At 35.2% G+C, this 27,205-nt stretch overlaps 1 protein-coding gene, 1 long non-coding RNA gene and 5 other non-coding genes across 8 annotated transcripts; 1 reads left to right on the top strand and 6 right to left on the bottom strand.

The window, feature by feature from the left end:
* The first annotated feature begins 4,551 nt into the window (after positions 1-4,551).
* On the top strand, positions 4,552-6,804 carry LOC145034561 (Protein kinase superfamily protein). 2 transcript variants are annotated; one of them, XM_078982998.1, is made up of 6 exons: positions 4,552-4,917; positions 5,152-5,396; positions 5,481-5,616; positions 5,749-5,980; positions 6,090-6,222; positions 6,303-6,804. In XM_078982998.1, the coding sequence occupies exons 1-6, from the start codon at positions 4,770-4,772 to the stop codon at positions 6,543-6,545; spliced, it is 1,137 nt and encodes a 378-aa protein (XP_078839124.1). In that variant the 5' UTR covers positions 4,552-4,769; the 3' UTR covers positions 6,546-6,804. The 2 variants fall into 2 exon arrangements, with proteins under 2 accessions (XP_078839124.1, XP_078839123.1); XM_078982997.1 differs by having other exon boundaries at positions 4,555-4,917; positions 5,722-5,980.
* A 5,182-nt stretch (positions 6,805-11,986) lies between these two features.
* On the bottom strand, positions 11,987-17,921 carry LOC145034560 (uncharacterized). The gene is made up of 2 exons (XR_013678110.1): positions 17,574-17,921; positions 11,987-12,208 (listed from the first exon to the last, which is right to left on the bottom strand). It is a non-coding gene; the product is annotated as an uncharacterized LOC145034560 (long non-coding RNA).
* Positions 16,771-16,865, bottom strand: LOC145038027 (small nucleolar RNA Z101). The gene has a single exon (XR_013679130.1). It is a non-coding gene; the product is annotated as a small nucleolar RNA Z101 (small nucleolar RNA).
* LOC145038018 (small nucleolar RNA Z159/U59) lies at positions 17,055-17,143 on the bottom strand. Its single transcript, XR_013679121.1, has one exon. It is a non-coding gene; the product is annotated as a small nucleolar RNA Z159/U59 (small nucleolar RNA).
* On the bottom strand, positions 17,313-17,407 carry LOC145038028 (small nucleolar RNA Z101). Its single transcript, XR_013679131.1, has one exon. It is a non-coding gene; the product is annotated as a small nucleolar RNA Z101 (small nucleolar RNA).
* Positions 17,563-17,650, bottom strand: LOC145038036 (small nucleolar RNA snoR14). The gene has a single exon (XR_013679138.1). It is a non-coding gene; the product is annotated as a small nucleolar RNA snoR14 (small nucleolar RNA).
* On the bottom strand, positions 17,727-17,810 carry LOC145038030 (small nucleolar RNA U61). The gene has a single exon (XR_013679133.1). It is a non-coding gene; the product is annotated as a small nucleolar RNA U61 (small nucleolar RNA).
* Positions 17,922-27,205: the final 9,284 nt, after the last annotated feature.

Genomic DNA, 27,205 nt, shown 5'->3' with positions numbered 1-27,205 from the left:
TTTTTTTCTTTTTATTTTTAAATTAAAATAGTATTTGAATAATTATAAAAAATACAAAAAAAAGGGTATAACCGTCTTTTCAAGTTTTTTTGGATTAAAACCACGGAAAATTTTTGATTTTGGATATTCCATGCAAGTTGAAAACTTTTTGGATCCTATCCAAAGTTTTTCGAAAACCACAAAGACCAATTTTGCAGTTTTGTCCCGCAAATATAAATACATTTGGGTAAATATATAAAAATCTACAAATATAAATACATTTTTAGCATTGCATGAAGAAAAAGTTATTGTCTTTTATACGAGAACTTTAGGAGCCTATTTCCTTTTATGCTAAATAGGTGATTGAAATGAGGATGCTAGGGTCACTAGATCACCCCTACTATATTACTATATGTTCATTACATGTTTAGAAATAGTCACTCTACAGTGTTTTTTTTATTTAATTTTTTGTTATATTTAGATCAAAACTACGAAAAAAAATCTAAATTAATAACATAATTAGATATTTCACGTTACATAAAAAACATAAAACATAAAAATTAAAATCTAAATTACTAAAAACCATAAAAATTAAAACCTAAATAACCAAAAACCATAGAAATTAAACATAAATATTAAAAACGTTAAGACCAAAGATCCATACTTTTCCAGAACTTGTTGGATTTTTAGAAATGTTTGTTTCCGACAACGAGCTTCCTCTGTTGACACATATTTTTTTTTGGTAAAAAAACTTTGAGTTTTGTCAATTTTTTCCGCAAGTACGTCTTCGTTACTCGCTTTTCCGCTTGAAGACGCCGCTTTTTTCCCTATATCCCTTCCCGGTGGTCGACGAAGTTGGACTTCCGGTGGACCCTCCCATTCGGTCCCATCAAATTCGTCATTGAGGTCGACACCAAAACCCACATTCGACTCGGAAGTTCTTAGCCTTTTGTTGGATCCGGTGGTCGATTCCGAATGCGAAGTCTCCGGGTTAAGGACCTATTTTAGACCCTTACGATAAATTTCTCATGCTTTTTGGTGGCCGAACGTTTTACCGCAGTTGACAACTTTATTGTTGGCAAGCGAATGATAAAATATTGAAACCTTTGCTACCACATTTATGCATATTTTTAGATTTTCATATATGTCATTAAACTTGGTGCACATCGCTTGTAGTTCACGCCATTTTCCATTGACCGCATCGTACGTTTGACCCATTTTCCTTCCCAAAAGTGAGTGAAAGTGATCCAAAACACGAAGCCAAAAATTATTTCCCGTTTGCGCGTTGCCCGTCCTCGAGTCGCACGATATAGAAATCCAAACTTTAGCTAAAGCTTCCTCCTCATCTTCGATCCAAGTCGTTCCTCTTTTATTTGTAGCTTTTCCTTTTGAGGCGGTTGTGTTTCTTCAACTCGGTCGTCGTTGTCGTTGTCCGAATTTATAGGTGGGGATTGAGAAAAAGGGACTTGAGATTGTTGTGTTTGGAATTGTTGAGATGGTTGTGTTTGGAATTGTTGGGTTGAAATTGTTGAAAACCTTGGAATTGGGGTTGATTGAATTATTGTGGTTTTTGTTGTTGGAAGTAGTTTGGTTGAAATGGAATGTTGATAAATATAGGTTGTTGTTGTATTGGGGATGTTAGCATTTGAATGTAATGTTGGTAAATAGAGGTTGTTGTTGTATTGAGGATGTTAGCATTTGAATGTAAGCTTGATATGGATCATTTGGATTGTTTGGGGTTGTTGGGGGTGTTTGGAGTGGTAAAGGTATTTTGATGTTGCTCCATACTTTTGAGAGAAAATGAGAAAGTGGAGAGATATGTAAAGAATTGTTGTGATGTAAAATGGTTTAAAATTGTTTGGTATTTATATAAGTTTAAAAAGTTATTTTTTTATTTACAACGGCTCAAATATTGACTATTTAAAAGGTTTGCATTGATTGGTCATAACAATGTGTGAATGGTTTCAATCCGCATCACGTTTACGAACGAGGGAGCGGTGTTTACGCGTAGAACACCCCCCCCCCCTGTCAGCTTTACGCGTAAAAAACCATACCACACCCGATGGCCTTAAGTGTGCACATTGATAGGTATATAGGTTCGAAATTACAAGTAGAATGACATCATCTACCTACAAGAAAAGACATATACATGTACGGAATGACATTATTATGGTATATCATCTAGTCACACGATCAAGGATTTTAGATCAGAGATACATAAAGGGCATGCATCATGTGTCATATCCCACTGAATGGAATATCCAAATGAAGTGATGGAAGTTAAACCATCGCTAATGTATTGATGGACTCTATATTCCGGATGATAGTTTGCATTTGTTCTGTTTTGCAAAGAAAAACATATGATATAATGGTGATTACTTTTGGTGGCCATTACAAAAATTTTGGAATTCCTTAATTTATGGAAAGATGAAGTCGAGAAAAGATAAGTTGTTTGATTACATAATTGATTATTTTTCGGATTTCCAATACGCATAAAAAGGGTCTTTGAATTGTGTTGATTGGTTGAAAAATCAATTGGCTTTACTCCAGTGATATCAAGTGTTTTCTCTCATTCTAGAGGTCGAGGGTTTAAGTACCATGTAGGACACGTGGAATTAGGAGTAATAGAAGTAAACTACATTTGTTGTTTCAAAAAGAAAATGGTTGAAAATCCAACCCTAGCTTGTATGACTTTGTAGTTTTTCTTTTGCTATTTTCTTGCTAATTTTTAATAATATATATGTTGTTCAAATAAAAAAAAAAAAAAAAAAAAAAACTCCAATTTGGATTCCCATGAAACCATAATAGTGTTCCATCATTAAGGGGGATATTTAGTCGCTTCCAAAATAAGGGCACACACATCTTACATGCCTATCTTAATTTTTGGACGAACTTACAACTCAGTATCATCAAATAGGAATAAGTATAAGTCTATGATGAATGGTAGTCGAATACAAATTTAAAGTTATTTCATATTTTATTTTCTTAACATGTGTATGTTTATCGAAGTGAATGTTATTTGATGTTCACAAAGCTAACAATGTCATATCATTCATCTAAACGTGTACAATACTTCAAACATCATACTCATCATATAAATTAGGAGTAACACAATAAATGAACAAGGAAAATTAAATACTTTCATTGATATATAACGAAATACAGTACTTTAATCCAATTAAACGAAATACACTACATTCAATTAAATACAACGAAAACCTCAATGGAATGTGACAAACTTGATGAGTTGGTGCCTTTATCACCGATGAAATAAATATGGAACCATTAGAACAATTTCCTCACAAGTACGCTAATGTTTATGGGTCATACGTAGTGTGAAAATCACCATTCATACAGAGGATTTTTCATATACATTTTTGGTACGCGGTAACTTACGCTTCAATTTTACTACCATGTATCATTAAGGCAAAAGACAAAGAGAGTAAATTTTTGAAACTTCTTATAAAACATGATTGAACTACTATAAAATTATGTTAAACAATAACCTGTAATAATACACCTGAAAACACTAATATGAATACTAACAATTCAATACATTTCTACATCGCATTTAACAAACAAGACGAGTTCGAAAATATGAAAATCTAAAGACTTGAACAAGTTTTAAATAAATATTTCCGACTTCTCAAAAGCACTTCAGATCAATACATTGGGATCGACCCCATGAATCATAACAATTAGACAAAGAGATGCAACGATTTCTTATATAAAAATATAAAGAAAAAATACATTCAGAGTGTGAAATGTTATATTTCATCCTAAATCTAACAACAAGGTAAAGAAAAACTAAAATAGAATATGATCAATCATAAACGATGTCATTTACTTAAAAACGAGTGATAGTTCACATATTAATTGTGGGTGGGAAGGAAGATATAAGTTTTTTCAAAGTTTTTAATATAATTGAAATATATACATTTCAAAAAACAATAAATATATCATTTAAAAGATTCATGCTAACCCGTCACAAGAGTTAGTAAAAGTTTAATCGCAAAATACTATCAATATTTTAAAATGTATTAAAATTTAAACATAAAGAAGATGTTGTGAAATTCTACATTTCAACCACTAGATTTTCTTCTTTGATCGTATATTCATTTTATATATGAAAGTAAGTCCATCCAAGAATTATGACCATTTTGGTAAATATAAAAATATAGTAAGTTGTATTATATTTATAACGATCATTTGGTATTGTTTGATTATCATTTAACAAAATAATAACATTAATTAATTAATATTTATAATAATACTTAATAAAATAAAAATATAAATTAAGGACAAATGATGATTTAGCAAGTTGAACATGAAGACAAATGCATGTTACCAAAGCCACAAATGCCGTTCAAACAAGAAGAGGAAAAAAAACCAAAACCACAAATAATCTTGAAAAAAAAAACTATATTTGAATTTGAAAACGATTTAAACTAAATCCAAAAACCTAGAATAAACCCTATAGAGTATAGACCATTATGTTGTTTTCTCATTTATTAAATTGTGAATAAACTAAAAAAAAAAAAAAAATTAAGTGGACCAGGAATACGAGAGTGAATTTGCAAGAATCTTTTCTGTTTCCCGCGACTGTAGTAGTGTAGACAACGCAAACCGAGGCTTGAAGCTCTTCTCTTCTCTTCTCTTCTCTTGTCCTTTCTAGTTTTCATTTCTCCTTTCAACAATGGCTTCTCCACTATTCACCTTCACCTACACCATAATAAGTCTTCGCTGAAAGTTTTAGGGCTTGAAACTAGTCTATTGCTAAATCAAATCTGATGGACTCCGACTACAAGAACAAGGCCAGAACAGCGCTCTTCACAATAATGGCATTTGCTTCTTTTACCGTCGTTTTATTGCTCCTCTCCTTCAGCTACTACTGCTATTTACGCAACAAAGTGTCCAATTTCTTGAAAAACCCAAAAGGTTAATCCTTCCTCGCTTCCTATTTTGACCAATACATAGATAGATCTACATTTGCGTTTATGTACTTTTTACTTGTATGCTAGTACACATCACCATTATACCTACCATAGTCTTTTGAGCATCGACTTCCAACTTTTCAAATTTCAATAATCAATAGCAAATGCATTCCATTTTGTGATGCCCAATGTTAATTGTTTATGCTCCACATGACATTTGACATATTTCTCTGTTCAGAAGGAATCGATTCTGTCGAGAAGGGCAATGGAGACGCAAAAAATCAAGTTATTACCGAAAACGGAATCCAAGTTTTCACCTTTAAACAGCTGCTTTCGGCAACTGGTGGGTTTGGGAAATCGAATGTAATCGGACAGGGTGGGTTTGGGTTAGTTTACCGAGGAGTTCTTCATGATGGGAGAAAGATAGCTGTGAAGCTTATGGATCAGACTGGAAAACAGGGAGAAGAGGAATTTAGAGTGGAGGTTTGGCCACAGATAACAACATACTATTACTTCCATATTTAGCCCTAAATCGAAATGAACTGAATTCTATTGTGAATTGTTCAGGTGGAAATGCGGAGTAGGCTGCGTTCACCCTATTTAGTTGGTTTGATTGGTTACTGTTCAGAGAGTCATCACAGGGTGTTGGTATATGATTTTATGGCCAATGGAGGTCTCCAAGAACATTTATATCCAATCAGAGGTATGTATGATGTATGCTTTGCTTATTTAAGAAAAAAGAATTCGCCTTCTTTGATCTGATAAAACCATAATCGAAATTCCAAATCGATGTAAAAAATCGCTGCAGGATCTAATGCGATTCCCTCAAATTTAGATTGGGAAATACGATTGAGAATAGGTCTGGAAGCAGCAAAAGGTTTGGAGTACCTTCATGAACATGTGAGCCCTCCTGTAATTCACAGAGATTTCAAAAGCAGCAACATCCTTCTTGACAAATCCTTTCACGCCAAAGTTTCTGATTTTGGATTGGCCAAACTCGGGTCTTATAGAGCCGGTGGTCATGTTTCAACTCGCGTATTGGGCACCCAAGGATACGTTGCACCTGAGTAACAACTAACAACTATTATTAATTAATACATAATAATAATTTATAATAAATATTAATATTAAAACGTACCTTTTTATTGAAGTTTTTTTGATAACTTATTGTTGAAGGTATGCTCTGACTGGGCATTTGACGACAAAATCAGACGTGTATAGTTATGGTGTCGTCCTTCTGGAGTTGCTGACTGGTAGAGTTCCTGTTGATATGAAGAGGTCTCCTGGAGAAGCTGTTCTTGTATCTTGGGTCAGTTTCTTTTTTTTTTTTTTTTTTTTTTTTTTTTGGTATATATGATTTGTGAGTTTTGTGTTGATTTGTGGAAACAGGCTTTGCCACGTTTGACTGATAGGGAAAAAGTTATTGAGATTATGGATCCAAGTTTAGAAGGTCAATATTCGATGAAGGAAATCGTCCAGGTGGCGGCAATAGCAGCAATGTGTGTTCAATCAGAGGCGGATTATCGGCCATTAATGGCGGATGTTGTGCAGTCTCTAGTCCCTCTAGTGAAGCAACACCAAAGATCGCAATCTTCAAAGGTAAGTAGTGCTGCGCAGTCTCCTAGGTTATAACAACTTCATCAAATCATCAAAACCATGACTTTCAATTCGCGACAAGAAATCAAATTTCTACCGAATGTATTATTGTTGTCTATCTAATTAATTTAATGTAAAGATTGATGCATGATGATTATGTTCACAAAACTGAAATTGTAATAGCTATGTTGGATGTGGTATTAGAGTATGGTTAATAATGTGTTTAATTTCATGATCATGCTTGTAATTGTAAAGATAACTTCAACCAAATGTCATACACCGTTTTGCTGTTCAATTTTAAAGGGCAGTGGGAAGCGTTTTGTTTTGTTTTGTTTTGTTTTGTTAAATATTAAATGAAATAGCTTTTAGATATGGAGGGATATGTTTAAATTAAACGCTAAAAACTTATAGGATCAAATGAGATTTTTTGCTTAAAACAAAGTGTTTTGTCATATATTATAATTGTTACGTTCTTAGAAATATAAATATATTTTAAGATCTGTTTTAAATATATTACAAGTCCCTGATATAAATATATTTTAAGATCTGTTTTATTTTGCTCTTGAATGTAATCCAAAAGGATATTTATATTTATACTAATATTATCGGTTTGTTATGAATTTCGACATTATTCTCCATCAGCTCCCACTTACACTTAGACATCAACAATTGACCGCTCCAATACTTATTACGAACAACATTGAGTGTCAATCCAAAGAAACTACTGTACTTGTCACAATAATGCTATAAATAGCCCTAAGATTAGTGACTTCAAAGTCCTTTGATCTTCATGATATCTTATTATGAACTAGAGACATGGATCAATGGTTAATCTCATGGTTCAAGATTATGTTTTCTGATACCGACGTGTGGTGACTTTTCTTAACTGGCTATCGAATCCTATCAACTCAGTCTTAGTGTAATCAAGCATTTGTTGTTAACACTAAATCAACGAGGGGAATCTACTTCTCCATTTCTGGTAAAATGATCAAACAAATTTTGTCTAGATAGGTTATTACTATTCCTCATGCAATATCTGGTCAACCCCTATATGGCTGCCAGTTACGAACAATGTTGGGGAAAATTCAAGATACAATAGATTTTAGTACAAAACATCATGCATCTCTGTTTGAAGAATAAGAAATATAATCATCTTAATTTAGTTATGGAATGATCTAAGAAGTAATCTTTAAACGTGGCTACTCTAATACTTAAAATCTCCATTTTCATGTACTCATGTCACAAGGTTTTGCTATGTTCACCTTTATGAACAATTTACTAATACTCCATGACAATCTTAATTCATTACTTTCTTCTAAGAGTATGACTTATTGTAGAAGTTTGAATGAAATATTATTTAGGAAGTGGTTCTAAATATGCAAAAGAAGGAACATAGATAATATGGGCAAACATTGTAAATTATTATTAATAATTACCAAATCAACAATATATGATATGTTCCATAAGTTCAAACTACAAAATTCTGTACAGTTCATTAGCAAATCTAATTCCAATAGATCTAGTATGAGCACCATGCTTAATATTTGATAATGGTTTGGTGAGCAGATCAACTGGATTATCTTCTGATGGTACTCTGCTTACAATGATGTCTCCGTCTTCAATTAGCTTCCTTATATAGTGGAATTCTCTCTGTATATGTCTTGTACGCTTGTGATCTTGAGGTTCTTTAGCTAAAGCAATTGCACCCTCGTTATCAAAGAAGATCTCAATCGGTTTAGCTATACTTAGAACAACACTCAAATCGTTGATGAACTTCTTCAGCCACATTGCTTCCTTGGCCGCTTCGTTGGCCGTAATATACTCTGCTTTTGTAGTTGAGTCTGTTATAGTCTCTTGCTTAGAACTCCTCTAAGTCACTACTCATCCATTAAACATGAATACAAAACCAGATTGTGATCTAAAATTATCTCTATCGATTTGAAAACTTGCATCCACATATCCTTTGACACTTAGCTATTCTTTACCACCATAAACCAAGAACATGTCTTTAGTCCTCCTAAGGAATCGATGTGAAAAAAAAAATTATGAAGAACCATTCTGAGGAGCTACCTTCGAGGAATGAGTTCATTCCTTGGAGGTAGATCCGCGGAATGGTTTTTCGGATTTTTTTTGCCACATCGATTCCTCGGAGCTATACTCATTATGCGGATCCCTCGGAGCTCACCTTCGATGAATCCATGTCTATACCTGGAAATTTTTTGTGTCTATTTTTTGGATTTTTTTGAATTGACAAAAATATATCAACTAAAAACTAGCAAGGAGCTAGAAACACAACAAGTCTGAAAACAAAACAAGAAAGCACAAAAAAAACGTTACAAGAAAGCACAAATAGGGATTTTAAGCCACACCGCCCAATCAACATGTAACATAATGAAGAACCATTCCGAGGAGCTACCTCCGAGGAATGAGTTCATTCCTCAGAGGTAGATCCGCGGAATGGTTCTTCGGATTTTTTTTGTCACATCGATTCCTCGGAGCTTATACTCATTATGCGTATCCCTCGGAGCTCACCTCTGATGAATCCATGTCTATACCTGGAAAAATTTTGCGTGTCTATTTTTTGGATTTTTTTTGAACGACGGAAATATATTAACTAAAAACTAGTAAAGAGCTAGAAACACAACAAGTCTGAAACCAAAACAAGAAAGCACAAAAAACGTTACAAGAAAGCACAAATAGGGCTTTTAAGCCACACCGCCCGATCAACATTTAACTTATACCTATTAGAACACCAAAAGTAGGGATTGAGAGACAATATCATAAAAAATAAGACTTTTTAGGCTCATCCTTACAAAAAATGATCTTATTTCTTGTAACGCCCGTAGATCCGGGCTAGTCAATTTAGAGATAATAGGGGTCGAAAATGACTCTTCGACAAAACATTATTTAGAATAAATAAGCTGAACCAAGTTGTAGTATATGTCACAAGGTGTCTGTACATATAAAGAACGCCGAAATCCGAGTTATGACGAAGAAGTTAAGACTCGTCGAAGTTTCGCGACGGAACCGGCACGGCACTGGGATGCGTAAAAAGTGAATTTACGATAGAGCGATATTTAGCCTTAGTGATCTAAATGAAAGTCGTAGAATATGTTAAACCGAGAAAATCCATAAAAATAACGCCCAAATCTGACTTCGTATGAAGAAGTTATGATTTTTCTAAGATTCGGCTTAGCAGTGTACAGCCCGAAACTCGAATTTTAGTTCGAGCGGTTTTTGGCTTATGCGACCTAAATGAGAGTTGAAGATCTCATTAATAGGAAGTCAACAGTAAAAAGACAGACGAAAACGGAGTCCGTATGAAGGAGTTACGAATTCTCTGCGGTCATTTAACAGTCTAAACGCCTCGTATTGTTAAATTTAAGATCGGTCGAGAATTAGCCGACGGAGTCAAAATGAAAGTTGTAGATATTATTTTTACTTACGTGTGGATATAAAGAACGTCAAAAACGGAGGTCGTATGTGAAAGTTACGAATTTTAGAAGTCGGAAGTGTGCTGTGCGAAAATGGGTGATGTGACACAATCTTGGCCATTGCTTTCTCCCCAAGTCTTGCCACTAGATGGTGACATGTGGCACCAAGTTCAGCCATTTTCACCCTTTAAATACCACCTCTCCCACCCTCATTTTCTTCACACCTTTCTCATTCTTTCTTCTCTTTACTCTCTCTCTAGAACCTCTCTCTAGCCTCGAAATCCCCCGAAAAGCCTAGGGAACCTCCCTAGCACGAGGCGGAAGCCCCGGAGTGCTCGAAGGCTCCGAGAAGAAGAGCTTTTCGGCTTGGAAAAGCTGCTCCAAGCAAAGCCTGGTTTTCTATAAAACCCGCTGTAAGTGAGCTACGCCTACGCTATTTTTAATATAGTTTTTATTTAATTATATTAACGTTATTAAGAACATATAATAAATACTTGGGCTATTATTATGGGTTATATAAGTATTTTTTTAACGCTTATATAATAGTAATAATAGCTAGACTATTAATTAGTCTTGGCGAATAATAGACTAAAATCTATTGGTGATAATACTAGGTTTCGTCGAAGGAAATTATTTTAAAGTAAACGAAGCGCTGTCCGAGTACCGAGTCACCACCTTCTCAGGTGAGTGCATGGTCTCTTTTATCTTACACATAGATATGAAGTATTTATTATATAATTTACGTGTTGTGTGTGCATATTGTCTGAATACTTGCTGTCTATGCTGGGTGAAAGATTTTTATACATGTTTTAAATGATTTAAATTGTATATGTATTTTATATCTACAAAATGTGTTGGGTAAAACATGGGTAGATGAAATAGTTGTTTTGTGATAACACGATGGGAGACATCAGTGTTGTCAGTGATCCAGTCATCTAGTGGAGTATAGATGACGACTATGGACGATACTAGACGGTCCAGTGGAACGATAGCGGGTTCGTAACATGTAGGTATTTTTGAACTAGGTGCTCATTAGGTATTTTTGAACTGAGTGTGTTCACTACGTATCTTTGAACTAAGTGTGTTCACTAGTTACTTTTGAACTAAGTGTTTACCAGATGTTTCGGACTACGTGCTCACCAGATATATTCTATAAGCCTTGGTAATGATGGACTTCGTGTCGATTCCTTAGAATGATCCTTAGGAATAAATAAACGAGGAATAGCTTATTCTTAGGGTATATCCTTAAGACTAAAGAAGATAATGGGGATGGGTAATTGGGTTGATTGTTTGATTGTTTAAACATAATAATTATATTATTGTGGGTTGAAAACCCTATGTACTCACCAGGTTTCCCAACCTGACCCACTCAGTTTATTTATATCACAGGTGTTGATACGAAGTCACTTTACACTGAGAGATTTAAAGAGATGTAGATCACTAGTGTAAATAAATGTAAGTTCTGTTTATGCTTATGTTCATGTATTGACGATGACATCCCAAACGTTTTAAAATGAATAAAGTATGTTTCTTCGGAAATGTTTTAATAACGTATTTATCATGTTTTTCTGGGAACAAATTCCGCAACATTTTTATTAAAAGAAGAACTCTGATTTTTATAAAGCATAAACACAATCGGTCTAACACAATCGGTCTTTTCTGGCCGTGAAAATGGGGATGTTACATTTTTAAAACACGAACATACCACCATGAAAAAAAAAAAAAAAAAAAAAAAAAAGCCTTCAAGGAAATTTTTAGCTTTCTTACGCATCCAAACATTAGCGAACCGGTCCTCCCAATCTTGAATTGAACAGAAAAGATGATAATCCAAATCCCAGCATGCTAAAATTTTAGAAAATCATTGTGTGGGCAACTATACACAAGAAGAACAAGTGATTAACATCTTCAATAACAGTATTACAAATAGGGCACAGGATAGAGGGAATATTCATTCCTTTCTTGGATAAATTAAGTCTTAAGGGTAACCTATCAATGAACATTTTCCAACAAAAAATATTCACTTTAATAGTGTAACATCCCAAATTTCGAGTCCAAAAATTTCATTTTTAATTAACTGATTTATAAAACTTCCATAAGAAAACATAGTAAAGACATATCATTTCATAAAATCTCATGTCTGAAAACCAAACCATAAATATAACAACGTCAGAGTACAATCCCAAGAATCTCGTAATGCGGAAATCCAACGTGTATATATGATGTGCAGCTACCGCGCCAGCTCCTTCCCCTTCGCTGAAGAGGTACCTGAAACAAAACTGAAAATTGTAAGCACAAAGCTTAGTGAGTTCCCCATCGTACCGCATACCATACAATCACATAACATGCATATACTGTCAAGCCTATCTAGGTGCCTAACCTACCCCTTCGGTCCTCTCGACCGGATACTGCCTAGCATACCTGGGTGCTGGCCTCCCCTTTGGTCCTCTCGACCGGATACTGCCTAGCATACCTGGGTGATGACCTCCCCATCGGTCCTCTCGACCGGATACTACCTAGCATTCCTGGGTGCTGGCCTCCCCTTCGGTCCTCTCGATCGGATACTGGGGACTATTTCACCCCTATACTACTACCACATAAGATGTAACACATAATCATATTCTATCTAGCGTGACAGGGTATGACTACCCCTTTCGGCCCTATCAACTGGAAATCTTGGGAACTGTCTCCCCTACTGCTACTAGCACATAACATATCAGGTAGTAGCAACCCTAGATGAATATCACAAAGACAATCATCTAATACACGACTCCTACTGGCGGTCGGTATTGGTGCCTTAGACTCGCTTCTACTGGAAGGTAACTCACCTCGTAAGGCTGACTGCTGAAAAGATGATCGATAGATGTTTGACTGCTGCTCCGGTGATCCTCCGACTATAAATCCATAAAACACTTAATGAGACACTGATAACTACTCTTAGGGTAAAATGACTATTTTATCCCTGACGAAGTCAAAGTCAAATTCAACTTCCAGTTGACCTGACTCGTCGAGTTGGGCCGCCAACTCGTCGAGTCCCTATCCTTTCATATGTCCTTCTTCACTCCCCTACTCGTCGAGTTTAGCACCGAATCGACGAGTTCTCCTTCTAAAACATCCACGAATGAACATTCATCCGAATCATCGAGTTGTATGAACAACTCGTCGAGTTCATCCCCATCCTATGAACAAGTCTGCCCTTGACTCGCCGAGTTGTATGAACAACTTGTCGAGTTCTATGATTTCCAGGTCTATGGCAAAGTCTAATGCGTTGAGTCACTCCCACGGACCCCTCTAAGACCACTCTAACACTCATTGGGTTCCTTCGAACCATAACAGAAAAGGGAAGTCAAGCCATGGACTCGTCGAGTTGAGAATGACCAAGTCCCATTTCTTGATTTCTAATGTACAGCACTTGACCAAAAGATAGATCTAGGCTTCTAAGATCAATCTAGTACGTATGCATGGGACTATGAGCTCAAATGGCCCTAAATGAGACTCTTAAGATGTATAGGGCTCTCTAAGGCTCCAATATCAATCCATTTCTGCCTTGTAACCCCTCAAAGACCTTGGATCTGAAGTCTTAGCCCCCAACCATGCTTGCACTCATGATTGGTCACCAAGAATGGATCCTAAAAGCCCTAAATCACCCCAAAAAGGGATCTAAAATATGAAAGAGCAAGGTATCAACTTTTATTTCTAAAGAACTGCAGAGGGTGCACAAACTCGAACTCCTCTGGCCTCCTCTTGATTCCTCAAGCCTGTCTCTTCCTTCTTATGTTCCAAAATCACCAAAAAAAACCATTACAAAGGCCTTAGATCTTTACACAAACGATTAGGGTTTGATATGGAGAGTTCTTGAGAGCAATAGGGACGAAGGGAGGCTGAATGAGATGCTTAAATAGGGTGAAATCCCTTAAATTAGGGTTTTGTCCAGTTAGGGCCTACTCGTCGAGTCTGTGTAACACCCCGTTCCTGGTACACATTTAAAACATTACTTTTCTTCTTATTTTAGGAGCTACTCGACGAGTCAATGGCCCTAACTCGTCGAGTGACAGCAGGTTGGCACGTGAAGTTGGCGTAGCGACTCGATGAATCCATATTCTGAACTATGCGAGTCCGCTAATCTGGATGAAGCCCTAATTTTCAGGGTGTGTACCCTATTTAAGCATCATTATAGCCCCAAACCAACCTCCTTCACCTCTCAAAGACTTATTCCTGGAACCCTAGCCTCCTTGAAGAGTGTGTAAGTGATATTTGCCCTTGTGAAGGAATTTTTGGTGCATTGTCGAGCAAGAAGAAGAAGGAGAAGGTAGAAGAACTCAAGGAAGAAGAAGTAGATCCAGATTATACTCCTCTTTGGCCATCCTTTCTGGTAATAAAGCTTTCATCTTGATTATTGTACTACTAGATCTAGTTTGTCCCGAAATTGATGGTTTTGAGCTCAAAAACCCCAAATCCCTAGTGATGAAGCTTTGTAACCGAGCCATATCTCGAATCTAGCCTCTCTTGAGCTCCAAGAGCTCAAGAAGGCCACCCTTTGGCAACCATGGTCTTATTGTAGTCAAATAACCCCCATAATAGCCAAGTTAGCAATTTTACATGTTCAGATAGTCCCAGAAACCCAGATCTATGTATTGGATACACTAAAGCTTATTAGAATCGACTGAATAGAAACTGCATGCAAAGGACTCGGCGAGTCGTTCTTCTGACTCGGCGAGACAGGCCGCGAGTCGTAGATACCCGCTTCAGTAGTAGCGAGTCTGTTTAGCGAGTGGAGTAAGGACTCAGTGAGTTAAGACATGAATGTAAATGTAGAGAGACTCGGCGAGCCTACGCCTTGACTCGGCGAGACCAAGGCAACCTACTTACCCGTAAGAACAAACTCAACGAGTTGTTTATACAACTCGGTGAGTCGATTGAAGGTTGGCATGATGTCACTAAGGAAGGGGAACTCGTTGAGTTGTAGCTAAACTCGACGAGTAGAGTCTGGTAAAGAAATTGAAGGACCGATAGGGACTCGACGAGTTAACGGCCCAACTCAGCGAGTCAGGTCAACGGGTTTTTGACTTTGACCAGGGGTAAAATAGTCATTTTAACCCTAATATTAGTTATCAGTGTTTGAAGTGTATTTTGGGAATTATAGCCGAGAAGACAGTTCCCGATCAGTTTTTCAACAGACAGCCTTACGAGGTGAGTTTCCTTCCAGTAGGAATGACCTTGACACTAGTTTTGATTTGATAAATTTATTATCACATTTTGAGATACGCGATTCACGATTTTTATCTTTTGATATTTGATATTATGGTTTAGTAATGTTTTCAAACAAAAATTTTTGGGGTGTATTTTTAGGATGTTACAGTCTAGCTGCCGACTCGTCGAGCATGTCATTAAACTCCCGGGTCCAAGTCGTTCCTAATCATCGAGTTGGCTAACAACTCGAAGAGTTTAAGGCAAAAAAATGAATAATACTTGAATGAAATTCATACCAGGAACTGAGTCTTAAAAGACATGACTTAAGATATAGCTAATCAAGCCAATGTTGAGCGGAAGAAACTAAAACATCACCAGAAACATCTAAGCCCAAAACCCATTTATCAGGAATGGAATTAAGAGAAACGAATTCAAGAATAGAAGAAAGGCCGCAGCTTGTTCACTTTCAGCTCCACTCACAACTAAAGCATAAAAACTACTAATTTCTTCAAATAAGTTAGATATCAAAAAGTCAATTCTTATCAAAAAAAAGTTTTGACAAACACCCTGCTCATGTTTTACAACACGAGTTTAAATCGCGAATTTTTATCTTGTAGAATTTAGTTTTTCTAGGTTATCATTGTATATAAGGGTTTTATCCAGCAGTTACTTTGTTTTTTACTTTTAAATTACTAAATGAAACCGAACCAAGATTCTGAATTGGTTCATATTTAATCTCTTGTGTTTGTAGATTATATTCCATATTTAGTCTTTCTTCATCCACTGCATGTTTGTCCAAACAATTCGATCCGTCGTTTCCCACAGTTCGTTATATAATATAGGTTAATTTCATGTCATCCTCCGGTATCTAATAAGTGTCTATAATGGCATCGATGTGAATCTGTGCATCAATAACATTTGCGAACATCTCCTATTTGTCTCTAAGACGAACGTCCCTTTTGACTCGATATTTTGCTACTAGTTCTAAATGAATGAAAACCATTGCAACCCCTCTGTTTCTATAAGAACTTGTTATAGCAAATCAATCATTTGGCATTCTATTTTTCAAGATAATGTGAATTGTGTCGAGCACAATTTCCGAAAAAGCACATTCTTCACGCCACAGCTATAGCATAGACACCTGATAAGCATTTCTCTTAATGCTTAATGTTTGGTGTGGAACTCAAAAAAATGAAATGAAAATAAGTGTTTGTTTTGTAGCCACCCAACACATTTCATTCTTATCTTTTACAGTAATTATACTACAACAAGCTTTGATTGGAAAAACAAATATTTTGCACCGATTTATCTTGCTTTGTTTAGTAATGTTTTATTCGGTTTAAATGTTATGGTTTTTTTAAAGAAATAAGTCTCGATTAAACATTTTATTCAACATTATATAATTATTTTTCAGTTACTGAAAATATCCAAAAAATGACAAAATGAAAGTATATTGGCGTTATAACTTGGTGTCTATTGGTATATCTAGAAAGATCAAGTGGCAATGTGGCATTAAGGACCAAAAAAACTAGCGTTGCTAAAAGAAACAAACAAATGTATCTCTTAAAATATCCAAAAATTTCACAACATGAAAATCGACGTTTTTTTAAAGAGTTTAACAATTTCTCCGATGAAAATAAACGAGGCATCAGTTCTCCAAGGTGTGAAAGCATCAAGGAATACTATTCAGACGCAAATTACCCATTTGTTAACTGAGATTCATCAAATGCCTCATATTACTTTTAGGTTACAAAAGTAGAGAGTGTCATGTTCAAAATACTTTGAATTGCGATTGCAAACATACAAATAAAGTGACCCAATAAACTAAAAATTAATATAGAATTTTATTAGATGGCTATTTATTAATTTCTAGAACTCTTTAAAAATATATATGTAATCGAGTCCTGAATTATTTTAAGTTTTATCCTCTTCAGTTCAGGTCTCCAATAGTTGTTTCCGCATGGAAAATATCCTCGGAAGAACGAAAGTATTATTTGAATCATCATTAGAGGCATTCATAACAAAACAGAACATCCACTCAAGAATATATAATCCCGGTTTAACAAAATACATAATACTTCTTTGAAATCTATTTTAGCTTTTCAAAAATAAAACATAAAAATAACGGCCAAAGATTTGGACTTAAAACCGTAAAATTACTACACAAAAAATTACATTTATAACAAGGCATCAGTTCTCCAAGGTGATATAGCATCAAGGTATACTATTCAGACGCAAATTACCCATTTGTTAATTGAGATTCATCATATGCCTAATATTACAGTTAGTAAAATATAACCAGAAAACTTTCATATGAGAAAATAAAACAAATTTCGCTAGAAAAATAGTTTTAGAAGACAGACACCATCATGGATTTAATCAAATATATTTTTATGTAAAAAGGGGAAGGCGAAATAAAAAGGAAGCGAGAAGCGATCAGAACCTGTCGGAATCCATAGTTTAACATCAATCGAAATGTCAGTAGGTCGATAGAACAAATGAATTGTATCTTCATCTCGCCATATGAATCGCTAACTACTTCACCTTATTAAAACGAGAACAATTTTTGGGTAAAACAAGTTTTCCAAAAGATAAAGTGCTCAGAACTTCTTAGAGGATGCTACCATCACAAGCAAGATCAAATCTTGTTTCTGGAGCAATTTCTTCTTCCTCATGGCACTCATCACAACAAAAAAGATCTCTGAAACTAATTATTTGACAAACAAAATCGAAAGTAAAGATTTTAAAACTGAGATTGAGTGAGGAAGAAGTTTGAATGAATCGAGGAAGATGGACGGATATAAATACTGAACGGAACATGTTGAGTTAAACCCTAATAAGTAATCGATCGAAACCCTAACGGATCTGTTCCTTCGAAAGCGAACCAGGCCACGGCCCATTAAACTTCGGGTAAACTTTTTATTTAGGACAGTAAAGCCTTGTAATTCATATTCTTCACACTTTATAATTTAGATATGAGATCTATATATTATATGGGTTTAATTAAAAAAAATTAATATAAAATTTTAATAATTTAAATAGTTTGAATTTAGATTTGAGATCCATATATTATATGGTATGGGTTTAATTAAAAAAAAATAATATAAAATTTTAATAATTTAAATAGTTTGAATTTATAAGAAAAATAAGAAATTTTTTGAATTATTAAAATTAATGAGACTTTAATGTATTGAATACATTACATATATAAACCATTTCTAATAAATACTTTACATATATATTACCTTACATATTAAATGTGAAATTTTAATTTTATAAAATGAAAAATACAACAAAATGATAAGTGGAAAATAGAAAATTTAAAAATTTTAAAAAATATCATGTATCCAAATAAATAAGAAGAGGACATGTGACAAAAAAAACTTCATTTATTATAGTAGAGATTGTATAAAAAATTATATTTTCATATTTTTTTTGTTTAAACCTAAAAAGAATCATTTCATTAAAATGTTTACATTCTTTTCGTTTTTCCGATTCAACTCTCTTATAAGTAATATCGGCAACCTTCCGGTTTTACATAATTTTTCGAAAAGAAACCCTCGACTTTTTTTTTCCAAAAAGAACCATCACGTTTGACAACCTTTTTCGTCAATACCAAATTTTCTGTTTTGGCTAATGATTCCAATGTTTGTCTAGTTGACAACCTTCCTGTTTCACCAAATTTTTTGTTATGGTGCTTAGAAGTGACATTGTGTCTAATTCTTTTTGAAAAAATGAATATCAATATTAATCTGTAATTTAAAGAACAATAATCTAGGTTGACCGGATATTTTAGGTTGTTTAGTTGACATTGTCTAGTTCCTTAGAAATACTATAATTTAAAGAACAATAATCTAGGTTGACCGGATATCTTAGATTGTTTTCGTTATCAAACATAAAAATAACTTCAAAACTCCAATTTATGTTTGGAATTTAGTATATGTTTTCACGTTTTCTTCATTAAAAATATTATCAATTTCAAAAATTATTTGATCTATAGTAAAATCATTAGATGCAGATTTGTAAATCTGAGATAGATTAAGAATTGACCGACGAAAGATATGGATGAAGCTTAGTCTTTACTCTTCAAGCGCGGCGAATTCGATGCAGATTTGTAAATCTGAGATAGAATAAGAACTGACCGATGAGATCTAAATGAAAATTATAGTACTCATAAATATCAATGCATGGATATAAAGAACGTCGAGAATAAATAATCTTAACCAAGTTATAGTATATGTCATAAGGTTTCCGTACATATAAACAACGTTGAAATCCGAGTTTTATCGAAGAAGTTATGACTTGTCAAAGTTTCGCGACAGATCCGGCACGACGTTGTAGGACGTAAATAGTGAATTTACAATAGAGCGATATTTGGCCTTAGCGATATAAACGAAAGTCGTAGAACACGTTAAACCGAGAGCGTGCATAAAAAGAATGTCCAAATCTGACTTCGTATGAGAAAATTATGATTTTCTAAGTTTCAGCTTAGCGGTATGCAACCCAAAGTTCGAATATGAGATCAAGTGGTTTCTAGCCGAAACAATCTAAATGAGAATCGAAGATCTCATCGATAGTAGTGCAACGGAAGAAAGATAGACGAAAACGAACGTCAGATGAAGAAGTTATGAATTTCTAACGAACTTTTCTTGTCCCGGCCTACTAAAAATAATATAATAAAAATAAAGTCAAAATTAGCCGACGGAGTCTAAACGAGATTTGTAGAGCATAATCTCACCGACGCGTGGATATAAAGAACGTCGAAAACGGAGATCGTATGCGAAAGTTATGATTTTCTAAAGTTCGAGGCACGCATCCCAAAGAGGGAACGCCCTGCGTTCAATACTTAGCTCCAGAGTGGCCACGTCGATGCTGACTCAGTGGATAAGGTATAGGATCGGAACCCCACTCCTACGTACTGCGCTCGAAGGGAACGCCCTGCGTTCGTTTGGGGAACACACTGCGTTCGAGGCCGACTTCAGCACTATAAATAGAATGCAAGCTCTCCGGGATTTGTTGCTCATTTCTTCTCTCTCACTCCATATTGCCTCGTTTTGCATGCAATTTATACCACCGAAGCCCCGGTATCATCCCGAGACCCGAAGCGAGTCCCGAAGCCCCGAAGATCCCGAGAAGAAAAGAGTTTCGAGCCGAAGCTCTGCATGCGAGAAGCCCAGTGTGTGAAGATCTTCCAGTTTTACCAAAGAATACTACTCTTAAAGTCATAGTGTTGTCCGATCATCTTCTGATCAAGTGAGTGTATAGTCCCTTTCATATACACGATTTTATTACAAGTATTAATGAATGTATTAGATATAAGTTATGAATGTGTATGTTGTTGCTTTCTGCTAACACCCCTATTTGAATCATTCTCTATGAAATACGTGTTATCTGATTATATACTATTTGTTATGTGGTTTGAGTATTGAATAAATATGTTATATAGGTTTTAAGCCGTATAAAAACAAGTGTAGTTTTATCTACATATATGTTGGGTAGAACATGAGTATATAGTGATGTGTGATGAAATAAAAATAACGAGAGGCCTCGGTGTGATTGTGATCTAGTCGTCCAGTTGAATATGGATGACGACCATGGACTTTTCTAAACTGTTCAGTGGAACACATGCAGGCTCATAACCTGTAGGTGTAGTGAACTTGGGTGCTCCTTTTTTGTATTATATCCCCTCATGGTTGTCTTTAGGATATTTATTGTTGAGGAAGCCCTTTACAGTAATATCCGTCCCGATGAAAATTCCTAGACTAGGTCCCTTATGATAGTTGTTGTTTTAGGGACGTAAAGTGATGATAACACAAATGGGTAATCGGGTTATTGTTTGTTGGTGAAATTAAATATAATTATTTATTGTGGGTTGAAAACCCTATATGCTCACCAGGCTCCCAAGCCTGACCCACTCAGTTTATTTGTATTACAGGTAGTGGCGCGATGGCATAAGATGGTTGAATCATCAAGTTATTTTGTTTATAAGCATGTACATGTATATAAATGTTGTATGACTTGTAATATGTCGTTTATGCTTTTTGGTCTATATCGGAACATGACATCGCGAGTTTTGATTATATAATGAAAATACATTTCTTTATGAAATGTTTTCGTAAATATTATATCATATTCTGTTTTTGGAAACAAATTCTGCAACTCTTTTAAATCAAAAGGATTTACTCTGAAATTATTTTAAAAGCATAAATGAAACCGGTCTTTTCTAGCCGAGATTTTGGGGATGTCACAGGTGTACTCGTCGGATCCAACGTCATGGGCTCCCCCTTATCCCCCTTCAGGATCCTCCTCAAGCATTCCTTGAGCCACTAGCGATTGATAGAAATGTACCCCTTGTTGATCATCATCCATGGTGACTGCATGGGGCGCGGGAACAAGTCATGTTTTGATTACTCTCATATTGTTCTTACTTAATTGTGTTCGGATTCCCTAGAGTTATTGGAGAGTGGGTAGGCTTTTGAATTCATTTCCTGCTATGGTTACTCCGAACACATGTTGGTCATATTTTGAATAAATATAGTTGATCAGGCTATATTTATCCCTATTATGACTACATAACTGCCCAGGTTTAATGATAGTGTTTAGTTTCCTCCATAAGCTTTTATTAAATATTGTTAGGTTATTATCCTAATATGTGCACATAAATGTGAAAATTTTGTTTTGTTCAGAGTTGTTTAGTCCCATTATGTTTATAGTTGTATATCATGTATGGTTATATATGCTAGTTCACTATAAACATTGCTTTGATACCAACCTGTCACACCCCGAACTAAACGGCGGAAACATCCGGGGGCTCGTGTGACTAACAATTGAATAATCATCACAATGAATATGCATGAAACATAACACATTCATCACCAACATTACATAATACAACCATCATTGTTTACATCAAGTACATAAGTTCTAACTGTTAAAATTACGATAAGTGATGTTACATAAAACAAAACCATACACATTTGCAAATCTTTCAACTTAACGATTATCTGAGAATACAAGTTATTTTAAAAACGATACACATATATAATGTTGGTGAGTTCATAAGTATGGTTGAATAAAAGTCTTTGTATCTTTCGTAAAAACCCAGAAAATCCGATAGTTTATGTAAATTGTTTGAAAATGATGTGAAAATCAAGTATGATTGCATGTGTGGATTTCTTAGTTATAACGTATATGAGTGTAGTTTAAATTCATTGTATCATGAATAAATGATAAACGTATATGAATATTTTTCCCAGAAAATCCGATATTTTCTGTCTTATAACAATGTCTAGGTTCTCGTGGCGTTGATTAAGTGTTTTCGTATTGACACAATTAAAGAATTAGTCTTCTATGTGTTCAAGTGGTGTTGAATCCCTATATAAGCCGTTATAAGCATACATGATAATGACTAATTCGTCCGTCTTGACATTTTTTCAAACACCGGATTTGCTAAGGATGTTGTTGCCCTAGATTGGCCTAGTCTAGCTGTAGCGAATAACTAAGGCGTGGGGGGTCAGCCCGTATAGATATATACACAAACTCCCGCTTTCCATCCAGGAAACTCTGATTATAACTATAGGGTACGATTGTACACTCAGAGGTGCCAACCGACAAGTCTCACTAGATTCTTAATCTTTCCCGTTTCATAAGATTTTCCCCATGTTTAATGTTTTACTCGTAGGTTATAGATTTTTCCATTCCAAAGGTAAGTATACGGATTCATAAAATATGTAGAGGTATATTTACGATCTACAAGTATGTGAATTTTTATTCCAAGCCCAATTAACATGTAAATGGGCCACAAGGTCCAATAACATAATAAAAGGGTAATTTATGCCCAATAGGCATGTAAATGGGCCACAAATGCCCAATAAACATGTAATCCATAACTTAAACCCAAATTAACATGTAGGTGGGTCGCAGGGCCCAATAAACATGTCATAGAAAACATCGGGGTCAATATACACTTAATTGGGCCCTTAGGGCCTAATGGCCAAGATCGTGAATATTAAATCCAATAAATAGTTATCGACGTGTTTTGTTCGTTTGTTTTACTCCATTGTTTGTTTTAGCTCGAAGTTTATTAGATTGATAATAAAAAGTATCCTCTTATGTGAAAAAACGACATTTTTGGCCAATAACCTTCCAATGTTTAATTAAGGCCCAAAGTTTGTAAAAATGACACTTTAGTCCATAATTTATAAAAATTTGCAATTTTGTCTCAAATGTCTAAAAATTTATGGCTTTGGCCCAAAAAGTTATATTTTCACATTTAGAACCCTATTTTGCAGAAAAGTGTATTTTAAACCCCATGTTTGTAAAAATTTACATTTTCGACCTAATTTTGCATAAATTTACATTTTTGGTCCAATTTGAAAATAAATGTTATTTTCACCCTTAAATTTGGGTTATTTACATTTATGATCTAAACTTTGGCTAAATATCATTTCTAACTCAAAACTTCATTTTTTCGCAATTTGGGCCCCAAAAACCATGAGGCCCAAATGTTGGCCCATTAAGTTTAAATTTTCATTTTTGACCTTTTTTAAAGTATGATTAACATAGAAATACCTTTATATACATGTAGGACCTGTTTCGACCTTATGAAAACTTAAATGACACTTTTTACCCCTATATTTTGTTTTCTTGACAATTTTTGAACTTTTACAAGTTTTTTGTTGAAATCTTTTGTATCTTAAACATGTGATTACTTTTGGCTTGACCAAGTGATGTATCAAATGTCACAGTTCATAGATCTTTGCTAAATACTACTTAAAATTTCGAGATTTGCCAAGATCTAACACATTTGTGCCAAATAACTAAGAATTCACACAAAACATGTATATAACACATATATCTACACATTTTTCTTGTATTTCTCCCCCAAAAATCATATGAAAAGCAAAAACAAGGTGGTATGAACTTACATTTGCTTTGATGTTTCGGTTTTGAAGAAGAAGAGGAAGAAGATGGTGTTGTTTTTAGCCTGACTTGTTTCTTTGATGGGATTTTCGAATTCTATGAAGTTTTAAGAGTATGATTCAAGAAAACAAGGTGGTAAGAGAAGTGACTCAAGAGTAAAGATGTGAGAATCCAACTTAGGTTTGTAAAGATCTTACCTAATATGATGATCTTGAAGAAAAACTCTCTTGAAGACACCCACAACTTGCAAAATTATGAAGGAGAGGGAGAAATTCTTGGAGAGTTGTTTGAAGTAAATTTAAAGATGGTGTTGTAGGTGTGTGGTCTCGATCGAGATAAAGAAATAGGGAGGGAAGAGAGAGAAGTGACCTTTGCATGGAAGTATGAGAGTGTGTTGATACATGGAGGTAATTAGTGTGGAAGTCCTACATGTAAAAATGAGGTGTCAACCTCTTCCCCATGCAAGTTTTTTTTTATTGTTAAGTGATGTTGTTGGTTCGATAACTTGGGCTAAGAGAAAAGGGTGGAGTGATTTGGGCCCATTGACTTTAGTTAGGATCTTTGGATCCTAAACATAAGGTTTTTCAGCCCATTAGGCCCTTGGAAGCATTCACGATCCAAATAAAATAAAAGTATGGGCTTATGGCTCACTGATGGTAATTGAATTAGTTATGGCCCAGTAAGGCCTATTAGGGTTAGAATGAATCATTATAGACCGAATTGGTCCGAAATGTTTTAGATTTATGAATTGGGTCCAATTAGGATCTAATTAGGGCTTCTAAGTCCAATAAAGTTTGAATTGGGTGCTTATTGGTCCATTAGGCCCAATAAGGACCTCCTAGTCCAATATGGACTTAAACCTGGATTCTTAGGGTTTTTCAGATTCTTTGATGAACATGAAATGTGAATTTAAATGAGCTTTGAGTGAGATTCACTTAGAGTAGATGTTTTGCAATAGCTAAATGGTTACACAAGAATAGAATTTCCTAGCTAAAATGCTAGTTGTGACACAAATGTTTTAAAATGAATAAAAATATTTTTTTTTTCGGAAATATTTTGATAACGTATTTATCATGTTTTACTGGGAACAAATTCCTCAACATTTTTATTAAAAGAGGTATTCTGATTTTTATAAAGCATAAACAATATCGGTCTTTTATGGCTGTGAAAATAGGGATATCACAGTGGTCGGACTCCTTCTTCAAGCAGAAGACTTGTGTGTGCGTGTGTTTGTTATAATGAAGCGGTGTTGGGTGTTTATTTGGCCGGAAAAGCCACCACCACCACCGTGAGGTAGTGGCTGCCACCATCTACCACCACCGGCCACCATAAGGTGGTTGTGTGTGTGTATGTCATTTATTAGTGTATGTGTTATTTTCTTGATTAAAGCTTTGTAAAATGTATTAGAAAGTGGAATAATGAAAAAGAAAACTAAAAACCACCACCGTAGGGTGGTGGCTGCCGCCACCGGCCGCCGTGTCGGGTAGCTGTGTGTCTCGTTCGTGTTGTGACTTGTTTGGGATGTTTGTACAAGGGACTAAAACCCTAATTAGCCTAATAAACCCTAGTAGGCCCAATGAAACTCTAATGGGTCTAATGAACCCCTAATTGACCTAAAAGCCCAAACAAGTGACAAATGGACCTAATGAACCCTAAGTGATCAAAAGACCTAGCTATTGGGCCTATTAGACTAAGATGGGGTTGGAAACCCTAATTAAGGTTTAGAAAACCCTAATATTGGATTTATGGGTTTGGACTTATCGGGACCCACATTTGGGCAACTGGAATGGAATTGTGTATTAAACCCAATCACAACATATGATTTATTTAGAAGAGTGGTGGACTTAATGGATTAAGTCCTTAATGGGTTAAGTGAGAAACACTTAACCCTAATTGTAATTTTATGTGAAACCCTAATTTCACTTAGGTTTATTGTTGGGCCTTTCTCTTGGGACTTGTTGATTGGGTTATTAATGGGCCATCCAAGATCAAGCAAATAGACTAGAATAATCAATGGGCTTTAAGGTAAGGCCCATATGAGGAGTTGGGCCTAATTTTGAAAATTGAGCCATAGATGGGCCATAGTTTGGGCCTTTATGATTATGTGATATTGGGCTATTAGAATGTTAAATGTTAGACTGGACTAAATGGTTGGGCCTTGTGGTAAGACCCTATAAAGGTTTGGGCCCAATTTGGAAAATTGGGCCATATGTTGGTCTTTGGCCCATTACTTGACTTTTGGGTCTTTGAAGTGTAAGTTGGACCTTAGGCTTTGAACCCAATTATTAATTGGGTATTGTTTGATGTTGATAGTTTGGGAATCTGTCAACCAACAACTGGAGTTTTATCTGCGGGACTTCAGCAGTGCCAAGTGAGTTATCTTCACTATACTCAAGGGTCTAAGGCACCAAGGTCGGACCTTTGGATTGTTATATGGTTATGTTATGCTAGTATGATCTGTTAGGTCGGTATCCTAGATAGCATGATAATATTATGTGGTATGTGATATGATCTGTTAGATCGATATCCTAGTAGATAGGATGGTATTATGTGTTATGTGATATGATCGGTTAGATCAGTTGTTGTCTATAGACTATTATGTGATTATCTGTTATATGTGTGCACATGATTGTTTGGCGGTTGAGGTTTATCTGTGTTTGTGCGAAAACCAATAGACCTGGGAATTCCAACCTATTGGTTGTAGGTCGTGAGTATTCCATTCTGAGGATGACTGAACTCATAGTATGTGGGCATTCCAACCTGTTGGTTGTGGGCTGGGGTATTCCATCCCGATGATGATTGGACTCATAGTATGTTTGCATTTCAACCTGTTGGATGTGGGCCTGGGGTATTCTAACCCGATGGTTGACTGAACCCATAATATGTTGTTTATGATTATATGTATATTGTTGTGTATGGATATTTTGAGAGAACTCACTAAGCTTTGTGTTTAAGGTTTCACTTTATTGTTTCAGGTGCTTCAGATGACTCGGCAAGGCGAAGGCGTGACCGTACACATCCTCGTGTTTTAGATTTATGGTTTTTTGGATACTCTGATATTAAATTATTTTGAAAATATTTTGTAATAATTAATGGCTTTTGGATGTTTGAAAAAGTTTTAAATTGACTTGATTTTTATGGGTGTTACAAAAT

Source organism: Lactuca saligna, chromosome 3, assembly GCF_052625555.1.
Source record: "Lactuca saligna cultivar CGN05327 chromosome 3, ASM5262555v1, whole genome shotgun sequence".
Taxonomy (NCBI): domain Eukaryota; kingdom Viridiplantae; phylum Streptophyta; class Magnoliopsida; order Asterales; family Asteraceae; genus Lactuca; species Lactuca saligna.
The sequence above is the reverse complement of the archived record's forward strand: the minus strand, read 5'-3'. Positions and strand labels throughout refer to the sequence as shown.

Excerpts from the sequence above, each read along its gene's own strand:
- LOC145034561 (XM_078982997.1), top strand. The coding sequence starts at position 4,770 with ATGGACTCCGACTACAAGAACAAGGCCAGAACAGCGCTCTTCACAATA. Across the intron at positions 4,918-5,151 it reads TTTCTTGAAAAACCCAAAAG|AAGGAATCGATTCTGTCGAG; the intron begins GTTAATCCTTCC and ends TTCTCTGTTCAG. Across the intron at positions 5,981-6,089 it reads CAAGGATACGTTGCACCTGA|GTATGCTCTGACTGGGCATT; the intron begins GTAACAACTAAC and ends TTATTGTTGAAG.